The sequence below is a fragment of the Muntiacus reevesi genome, chromosome 7 (assembly GCF_963930625.1).
Source record: "Muntiacus reevesi chromosome 7, mMunRee1.1, whole genome shotgun sequence".
NCBI classification, from domain to species: Eukaryota; Metazoa; Chordata; class Mammalia; order Artiodactyla; family Cervidae; genus Muntiacus; species Muntiacus reevesi.
This window is the reverse complement of record NC_089255.1, coordinates 95,876,757-95,886,786: the sequence shown is the minus strand read 5'-3', so window position 1 is coordinate 95,886,786 and position 10,030 is coordinate 95,876,757. Positions and strand designations below refer to the sequence as shown.

General features: G+C 51.4%; 1 protein-coding gene across 1 annotated transcript in view; it reads left to right on the top strand.

Annotated features, from left to right (window-relative positions):
• The first annotated feature begins 759 nt into the window (after positions 1-759).
• Positions 760-10,030, top strand: part of KCNK10 (potassium two pore domain channel subfamily K member 10) — a 142,564-nt gene continuing 133,293 nt past the window's right edge. The window contains exon 1 of the mRNA XM_065941041.1: positions 760-811. Coding sequence (XP_065797113.1) covers positions 760-811 — 52 coding nt within the window. The remainder of the gene's footprint in view (positions 812-10,030) is intronic.

Here is a 10,030-nt window from a genome sequence, read left to right as displayed (position 1 = left end):
GCCGCCCGCTCCCCGCCGTCTCCGGGCGCCTCCCGCCGCCGGCCGCTGCCCCCGCCCGGGCGCCGGGGGCCGGGCGCCGGGCGCCTCCACCCGCGGCGCGCCCTCCCGCGTGGCTCGGCATCGGCGGCGCGCGGCGGGGAGGCTCCGGGGCGCCGCGCCCGCCCTCCGCCCAATGGCTTTCGCCGGCCGGGGGGTGGGGGGCGTCGCCCGGGGGGCGCGGAGCCGCGGCCGGGGTGGGGCTTGTGCGCCCCGCGCGGCCGAGCGAGGCGGCCGTGCCCGCCCGAGCGCGCGGCCGGCCGGGTGTGTGCGAGTGTGCGTGTGCGCGCGCGTGCGGGAGTGTGTGAGCACACGCCTTCGGGGGGCCGGAGTGACACTGCAGTGGGCTTCTCCCTGGCGCCCGCCCTCCGGCGGCTCTGCCCCACGCCTGCCGGCCCCGCGATTGCGAAGCCGCGTGTCTCCCTCTTCTGCCCGAGCCTCCCTGTCCGTCCAGCCCTCGCGGGTCTTACTTTTCCTTTTACCCTGGGCGGGGGGCTGCCGGCCGCCCCGCCACCGGTGCAAACACCCGAACCGCCTCCCGTTCGCGCCTCAGTCAAGAGTGCTGCTCTAGTCTTTCTCGGGGCTTCCTCCACGAGCCAGCCCGAGGCTCCCCCATCCTCGGAAACTGTTTTGTTGAACTGCCGTTCCGAGGCTGGTAAAGCTCCAGGACTTTATTATTATTTCGATTCTTTTCCTTTCCCTCCCCTCCTGGGCAACGGAGCAATGAAATTTCCAATCGAGACTCCAAGAAAACAGGTGAACTGGGATCCTAAAGGTTGGTATTTCCTACTTCTGGCCGCGCTGGCCCTGCCTCCATCCCTGGCGTGTGCGCGCGCTTCCCGGAGTGCAAGCACCCAGGCTCCCGGCGGCGTGTGTCCGGAGGCTGGAAACCGCGCCTGGGGACCGCAGCGCGGTGGGAGGCGGGCGGAGGCCGCGTGGGTGCCGGGCGGGGGTCGCGCCTGCCGTTACCCCCTACCCTTGTCCCTGGTGGACCGTTTCAGCATCTATCTAAAGACACAGCAGGCGGGCTGTTTGGCTTGAGATCGCAGCAAGTGTCGGTGCTTGCTTCTGACTTGGTGTGTGTTATGTGTGCGTGTGTCTGCTTTGTTTCTGCTGATCTTTGTCTCTGGCGAAGATGGGTGGGGTGTCTTCCCCTAGACCTGGAGCTCCCCGGCCAGCCCGGGGTGTCCCCAGCGGGAAGGGTTTCCTGGCAGCAAGAGAGGCTGCGCCTCGCAGCAGCAGCCCCTGGAGGTGGCCCTTCTCTGGGGCAGGCGGAATAATGACGCCCCTCGGGGCCTTCCCGATCTTTGCTCAGTCTTACCACCAAACCAGGCGGCGAGTTTGGCTCCGATGGGAGTAGAAGCGGGGAGCGAGGTGGTTTTCCAGAAGGGTGGGGCTGCTGAGGGCTCGGGGAGGGGCGCTTTGTGTGCCCCCGGCCCGAGTAGTAGTGTAGCTACAGGCTCTCAGAAATGCTGGGCAGGGTTCCCTGGACTCAAAGGGGAGCGGTTTAGACAGATTCGTGTGTGCGGAGGGTCGCTGCGTCTCTAGCTAGCATACAGATGTGAAGGCTGCTCCTGAGCGATCCCTCTGGCAGCCGAGCAAGTTGAAACCTCGTGTCCAGTTTTGACAAGAACGCTCTTGCTTTTGTCATGCCTTTGACGAGCCTTTCTCTTAGCTCATCGGAAGGCTGAGTTGGGCAAGACAACGCCTCTGAGCGAGTTGGGGTTGAAATCTGTCTGATGTGTGTGTATGTGTGTGTGTGTTTATTACGAGTGCATTTCGTCTTTTCTGTTTGGAAGAGGAGACCCAGTCATTGTTGAGGACACGTCTTAGGAATTGACGGGGATCTTGAAGACAGAGTGAGGAGATAATTGCCTATTCTCAACACCAGGGCTGTTCTATCTTGAATACAACCCAGACCTTCTATTTTCTCTCTCCATCTCTGGAAATAGGGAACTGTGCCTTTTTCGGTCTGTTTGTTTGCTTTTTTTGGGGGGGAGGAATCCTTTCAAAACATATTCGTTGAATATCTACTACAAACCAAATGTCCCAGGTGCAGGAAATACAGTCAGAATGGTACAGACAAAAAGTTCTGTCTTTTTGGAGTCTATGGTGAGACTTAAATCAATCATTGCACAGGGAAGTGCATAATTACAAGTTTATATGTTGTTCCATGTGTTCCAGTATGTATCATGAAAAAGAGCAACAAGGGTTTGAGACAGCATCTGATGGAAGAGACTGACAAGAATCAGGGGAGATGCGTGGTCAGGGAAGATAGTCAGACATGTGTATTGAGACCTGCAGGATAGGTAGGGAAGGACTGGCTAACGAAGAGCGCAACTTGCAGAAGAAGTAACTGCAAGTGCAAGGTCCCTGAGGCAGAGAGAACACGTGTATCTGAGGAACTGAAAGCAGGTTTCCATGGCTAGAGCAGAGACCAAGAGAGCATGTGATTTGAGGCGTGGCTGGTAGACTCAGATCCCAAAGGCTGGTGTTGTTGCAGGTAGGGGAGAATTGTGGATTGCGGGGTTGGAGAGTAGTTTTTATCTTAAGTCACTGAAGTGTTTCAAGCTGATGGTGACATGATCTGCACTAAGTTTTGAAGCAAGTGCTGTGTGGCTCCTGTGGGTGTGAGGGGCCAGACCCAGCAGTGGAGGGGACCGGGATGGTGGCCGTGGGGACGGAGCCATGGATGGACTGCGGAGCTCAGGCGGGCTCAGACTTCATGTGAATCGAGTGTGGAGTGGGGTGGCTGGGAAGAGCGAGGGCAGGACCAGTCTTGAGGGAAAACTCCTGAGTTCAGCCCAGGACTTGGTGCGTGGGAGCATCCCTGAGTCACTTAGGAGGTGGGTCAAGTGGGCCGTTGTCTAAAATATCAGATCAGGGTTTTCAAGGAGCTCTGATAGGGAGGGCTGATTTTGTGAAGCTTGCCATGGCTTTTAAAATGCATTTCTATATAATCATCCTTCTACCTATTTATGTCACAGTGATAAACACAGATGAATCCCATATTTTACAGCCTGAAACAGTGAAGAAGCAAGCAAGTAGCACCTATGGTCACAACCGACGGTGCTAAAAATGAAAAGACTAATAAAAGTCACAGCATTCAGTGAGCAGTCATTGCATGCCAGGTGTTTGACGTACGGAATTTCAGAGTTATGCTCACAGTAGTTATCTGATGGCACAGTGTTACTGTCCCCACCTGACACTTGATTGCCTTCGGGACACCACGGAGCTGCCCTCCAATAATATACTCTGACTTGGGGCACAGTTGTTCCTGGAGGTGTGGGTGACAGTCATCTTTCCCAGCCAGGGGGTGAAGGCAGGGGACGAGTCGGGTGTGACGGTGCCATATCTCACACCAGTATAGAACTAGTGCACATTTATTAATGATTAATTAGATTGTTAATTAAATTATTTATTATTATTTAACCAGAAGTTTCGTTTATTCAGTCTTCTTTTTTTTTTAATCATAAAAGGAAGTTGTTGTTGTCTAGCTGCTGTCCTGTCTCTTTTGCGATCCTGTGGACTGTAGCCCTCCAGGCTTCTCTGTCCATGGGATTTCCCAGGCAAGAATACTGGAGCGGGTTGCCATTTCTTTCTTAAGGGGATCTTCCCAACCCAGGGGTCAAATCTGAGTCTCCTGCAATGCAGGCGGATTCTTTACCACTGAGTCACCAGCGAAGCCCATAGAAGCAAGAGACGATCCTAATTTTATAGGTGACGGAATTGAAAACAGAGAGGTTGAGTAACTTACCAGAAGTCACATAGCTAGTGGGTCAGATTAAAATATGAGCCCCTAAACACCCTTCCTGTCTGTTCCTTTTGTTACTGGGACCTCTGTCTCCTACTTGGTGAGGTTCCCAGAGCTCAGGGACTGGAGAAACTTCTTCCAAGGAAGAAGACAAGAGGGTGAGATGGACGGGGCCGTGGGGAAGGAGGAGAAGGTCAGGGAGGCAGTAAGTCAGCCTTTCTACCTCATCCTTTTCTCCATTAATCCATCTAACCAAACATTCTCTCTCCATCCACCCCTGGGGCAGAGGGTTAGTCCCTGGTCACTGGACAGGCATTGGGCTTGTTCTTTGGAAGTCTGGGTTTTAGTTCAGTTCAGTCGCTCAGTTGTGTCCGACTCTTTATGACTCCATGAATTGCAGCACGCCAGGCCTCCCTGTCCTTCACCATCTCCTGGGGTTCGCCCAAACTCATGTCCATCGAGTTGGCAATGCCATCCAACATCCTCTGTTGTCCCCTTCTCCTCCCACCTTCAATCTTTCCCAGCATCAGGGTCTTTTCCAAGGAGTCAGTTCTTTGCATGAGGTGGCCAAAGTATTGGAGTTTCAGCTTCAGCATCAGTCCTTCCAATGAACACCCAGGACTGATTTCCTTTAGGATGGACTGGTTGGATCTCCTTGCAGTCCAAGGGACTCTCAAGAGTCTTCTCCAACACCACAGTTCAAAAGCATCAATTCTTCGGCGCTCAGCTTTCTTTATAGTCCAACTCTCACATCCACACATGACTACTGGAAAAACCATAGCCTTGACTAGACAGACCTTTATTGGCAAAGTAATGTCTCTGCTTTTTAATATGCTGTCTAGGGTTTACATAGACCGAATGTGTTTGGCAAGGGGGAGATGAAGGTGAATCTAGTGTTATAACAGAAATGAGAAGGGGCAGTTCCTTAGAATCAGGGTATGAAGGGGACTTCCCTGATGGCTCAGCCGGTAAAGAGACTGCCCGCAATTCGGGAGACCTGGGTTCGATCCCTGGGTTGGGAAGGAAATGGCAGCCCACTCTAGTATTCTTGCCTGAGATATCCTGTGGACCGAGGGGCCTGTCGGGCTACAGCCCTCGGGGTGGCATGAGTCGGACACGACCGAGCGACTGAACCGCCGCCAGGTGTGAGCAGGCTTGCACCATCAGGTGGCTCTGTTCACAGACTTTGGAAGGAAGCTGTAATTATGTTTTGCTCACATCCCTGTTACCTGACAACTGAATAGCACAAAATGAAGGTGGTTTGAGAACAGATTGGTTTTGATTGCACTTGGGTGAATGAAGCAAAACACTGTCAAGAGGGTTAGGTGCAGAAATAAGACCTAAGTGTAAAACGATTATGCTCTGGTGAGCTTTTGGCCTTCCTCTGTCTTTGTAAAGCTAAGCCTTTAACATGCAGTGACTGCAGAAGGAGATGGGCTCTAAGTCTTGGCTTTAGAGTAGAACTTAGGTGCATTTAAAATGGTTGGGATCTCTTCTTGAGGATGTTCTTCTGAAAATTGGGATTGACTGGCTGCTTTTGTATATGCTGAAAGCTTTTTAAAAACCAGCAAGATCAGCAAACACTATCCCTACAGCCTGAGGCAAGCATATCATTGGGTGTGAAGAACGGAGTTGTGGGGCAGAAGAATCGTTTCTAAAAGAAGCCGTCTCAGTAATTAGCTGTGTGCCTTTGGGCTGCTCACTTAGCCTCTCTGCGCTTCACTTCCCGTCCGTCCTTCTGCCGGGAGGCCGCTGACACGACCTCTTTGACCCCGTCTCTTCAGCTTTCCCCTTGACCTGACGTTGGGCCCCCTGGCTTCCTCCTGCTCCGCAGGTAGATCGGATGCGTCCCGTCTCAGGACCGTTGCTCTTGCTCTGTCCGTGGCTTACAGCCGTGTGTTGGCGTGGCTGGCTTCTTTCCGTCCTGTCAGTCTCAGTCCACACACACCTTGCTCGCAGGGATTTCCCCGTCGCATCGAGAGCCCTCGCCTCTTGTTCATGAGCCTGTCACTTCCACGGTGTCCCTGGCTCAGCCGTCTTCCTGGTACCTGTCGAGAGCTGAAACCATCTTCCTTGCTCATGGGTCGCCTTTGATGCCAGCCCCCCTGGCTAGTGGGTGGGCCCCACAGGCAGGAATGTTCCCTGCCCCGTTCGCTGTCTTAGCCCCAGGCTCTGCGAAGTGCCCAGCCCACGGTGGAGGCTCACTCACCTTTTGCTGAATATATGTGGGGATACAGGGATGGATCAAAGAGGGCCTCTGCGCTCTTTTTCTCTTTAACTGCAGCGTAGTGGCTTTACAATGTTGTTAGTTTCTGCAATACAGCCAAGGGAATCATCTACGCATATACACACGTCTACTCGTTTTTGGATTTCCTTCCCATTAGAGCACTGATAGAGTTGCCTGTGGTACACGGTAGGTTCTCACCGGTTACCTACTTTATACATAATCGTGCATACGTGTCATTTCCAAGCTCCCTGCTCACGCCCCGCATCCACTCTTGGTGTTTGTACGTTTGTTCTCGCCATCTCTGTCTCCGTTTCTGCTTTGTAAATAGGTTCACGGCTAACGCCATGCCAGGCAGCCTAGAGTAGGAGCAGGCCTGGTTTCCCGGGGTAACATAATTATCAGGCCTCCTGGAGCCAGCCAATCAACATATGCCTAGCCAGAAAAAAGGGAACCTATCAGGGGAAAGCTGAAAGCCCCAGGTTGGGCCAACAAAAATTACCTTGCAACTGTGTAACCAATCCGCTTATGCCAACTACCCACTGTGTAACCAATCCGCTTGCGCCAACTACCTGCTGCTTATTTTGACCTAATAAATACCCAAGAGAACTGGGGCTCAGGGCCTTTCGTCCTCACACACCTGGTGAGGGCGGGAGGCCCTGGCTCGAGTCAGTAATAAATTCCCCTATTGCGAGTTGCACTGTTTCGAGGAGTCTTCTTTCCCGACCTGGGACTCGGACTACGGGCAGAACACATCCATACCATTTTTCTGGATTCCGAGTATATGTGGTCCTATTCGATACTTGTTTTTCTCTTTCCGATTACCCTGTGTGAGAGTCTTTAGATTCATGCACATCTCGGCACAGTTTTCTTCCTTTTCGTGACTGAGTAGTATTCCGCTCTCTACACTAGCCAGAGCATGGAAACAATCTAAATGTCCATCATCAGAGGAATGGAAAAGAAAATGCGGCCCGTGGGTGCCACGGAATGTTATCCAGCACTGCCATTATAAGCTACAGAATGGCAAAGGACAAGTCACAATAGGATGATAATACCCCTAACTGATGAGGTGTCAGGGAGGACGCTGATAGTTCCAGCTCCTTGCAAGCTCCCAGCTCTCCAGAGCCTCCAGCAAACTGTTTTCCGTCTGTTCGCCTTTTCACCAGGATCTGGGGTGGAGGGGGCAGGTGGGTGGGCAGATGTAGCCTGGTACAGAAACAGTTGGTGTCCCAGGAATACTTTAGCACATATTGGCCATTGGCGCACAGCTCTCTGTGGGTATTTAAACCCATCTGAGAAAGAAGCAGAGCTTCCCTGGTGGCTCAGTGGTAAAGAACCCACCTGCCAATGCAGGACGCTTGGGTTTGATCCCTGGATCGGGAAGATCTGCTGGAGACGGAAATGGCAACGCACTCCAGTACTCTTGCCTGGAAAATCCCATGGACAGAGGAGCCTGGCGGGCTACAGTCCATGGGGGTCGAAAAAGAGTCAGACACAGTTTAGCCACTAAACAACAATAGTAACAACAAAGGAAGAAGCAAGGCCTTAGAGCCTGAGAGCCAGAGCTGGATTTTTTTTTTTAAGCTGCATTTTTAGTGAATAGTTTAACGCAAAATTCCAGAGAGGGCTGTATCGTATATGTGTATTGCCTTTCAGTTTACAGAACGCTTTTTACAAATGATCTCATTTGTTCTTTAAATAGCCCTGTTTTTGTCAATATTGGAGTCTTAGATTTACTGCTGATGGGAATAGAACAAGTCGATGGCTTCTTTGGGGGCCCAAGGCTGCAAACGGGCAGTGCCAACCCCAGCCTCTCATGCTTACGTGCAGGGCAGTTTCCCTCACGCATTCTTCCCTTGCAGGATCTTTGTCCATTCCATGCTCTATCATTCTTTCTGATCCAACAGTGTATTCACAGATTTCTCGAGGAGATTGAGAGGAACAAGGCTTTTGGTTGGTCAGCGAGTCCTTAGGGTGGATGGTGGTTTTCTGCAGGTTGTACTTGCGCTGCCTGAGTTCTGTTGAAGACCTTTGTCCCATGAATTCAATGGAAGAGCCTTGGATCTCACTCCTGCGCTCTTGGTTCAAAAGAGATTTTGGTCCCTTGTGAATACGAGCCACGCTTAACCTGTAAGATGGATGGAATGCTATCTTTATTAATGTGTTTACAAACACACATTTGTATTGCTTAGATTTTCTGGAAAGAAAATAATCTATGTTGAATTAATACCCAACTTTCAGGATATCAGCTTTCCAAATGGGATTAGTAATATGCCAGAATCAGCACAATTATCCTAGAAAGTAAAGAGGGAAGATGTTCCAAAGCCGATCGGGGCCCAGGTTTGGCTCAGGATCTTTTCCGGGCGAGCTCCAGTCCTTTGCCGATCCCGGTGATCACTGGGTGGAATGAAGACTGGGCAGGTCCATCTTGCTGTCCCACCCTGCTTCTGAGACATTTGCGCTGTGTCTCCATGTGGGTCTGCTCAGGCTGTCATAGGAGAATATCCTGGACTGAGTGGCTGAAACGACAGAAATTTACCTTCTCACGGTTTTGAAGACTGGAAATCCGAGGTCTAGGCACTAGTTGGTTGGTGCCTGGTGAGAGTGCCCTTCCAGGGCTGCGAATGGCCACCTCCTTGCCATACCTTCCTGCGAGGTAGGGTGCCCTGAGGCCTCTTCTTCTTAAAGGACAGCAGCCCTATTGAATGGGAGCCCCACCCTTAACACCTCACTTGATGTTAATTACCTCCTAAAGGCCCTCCTATTAATTCAGTGGCATTTGGGATTTAGGTTTCAACATAAGAATTTTTTTCCTTGGGGGAGGGGATGCAATTCAGTCCACAGTAGGCTCTTAATGAGCATCATCTTAAATCAGATGCATTAAAAAAATACAAACCACATCTTGCCCCAAACTGGGAAATTTCACCCACAGCCGAGATAATGGTTTTTTAATGTCAGCACAGTGCTGGGGACCCACTGTTGGCCAAAAAAGGTAAATTGTACCTTTAAAAGCAAAACACTTGTTTTTAATTCTTATTTTCTTTTACCTTTGTCCATCCTTTTAAAAGGACAAGCTTTTATTTTGTATCAGACTATAGCCTGTTAGCAGTGTTGTGATAGTTTCAGGTGCAGAGCAAAGTGTGTGCTTAGGCCTACGTCCATTCTTCCTCAAACTCGCCTCCCCTCCAGGCTGCCACAGGACAGAACTGAGCAGAGTTCCCTGTGCTACACCGTAGGGCCTTGCTGGTTCTCCATTTTAAATAGAGCAGTGTGTACATGTCAACCTCAAAGTCCCCCTTCCCCACCCTTCCCCGTATAACTGTAAGTTCATTCTCTAAGTCTGTTAACACTTAAAAAATTTTATTTTTTTTTGACCATGCCACATGGCGTGCAAGAATCTTTGTTCCCTGACCAGACCAGGGACCAGACCCATGCCCCCTGCAGGGGAAGGTAGAGTCTTCACCACTGGACCACCAGTGGAGTCTCAAATGTGCCTTTTTTGAGGTAGTGGAATCACTTAACTTCTAGTTCATGGGGAATTAGAGAGTTTAATGATGAAACAGAATGAAACCGTTTTACGGAAAGCCAATTTGGAAGTCTCAGTTTGGACATCTCCGTTGGCTGAAGCTGGAAAGTGGGTAAAGGTGACCGTCTTTTGCTCTGCTCAGGCTCTGTTATAGAGGGCGCTTTCTGGGTGAGCCAGCTGGGCTTAGACTTGGTTGGGGGCTCGGCTCTGCGCGGCTTGGCTATGGAATCAGCGCCCACGCGGCACCAGGAACATGTTGGTTCCCCCTCCGGGCAGCTTTCCCACAGAGAAATGGACCAGCCACTCTGGGGCTCTGTTCCTAACGGTCTCTCAGTGGTCATTTCACTGTGTCAGGCTCGTCACTGGCACCCAGGATGGAGAAACAGAAACCTCATGTTTACTTCCTAAAACATCTATTTGTGGTTTGCAGAACTTTCCCATTTTTCCCCTTGTAAGTGCTGGGGCTGAGTCCTGGGAATCGAACATTGAA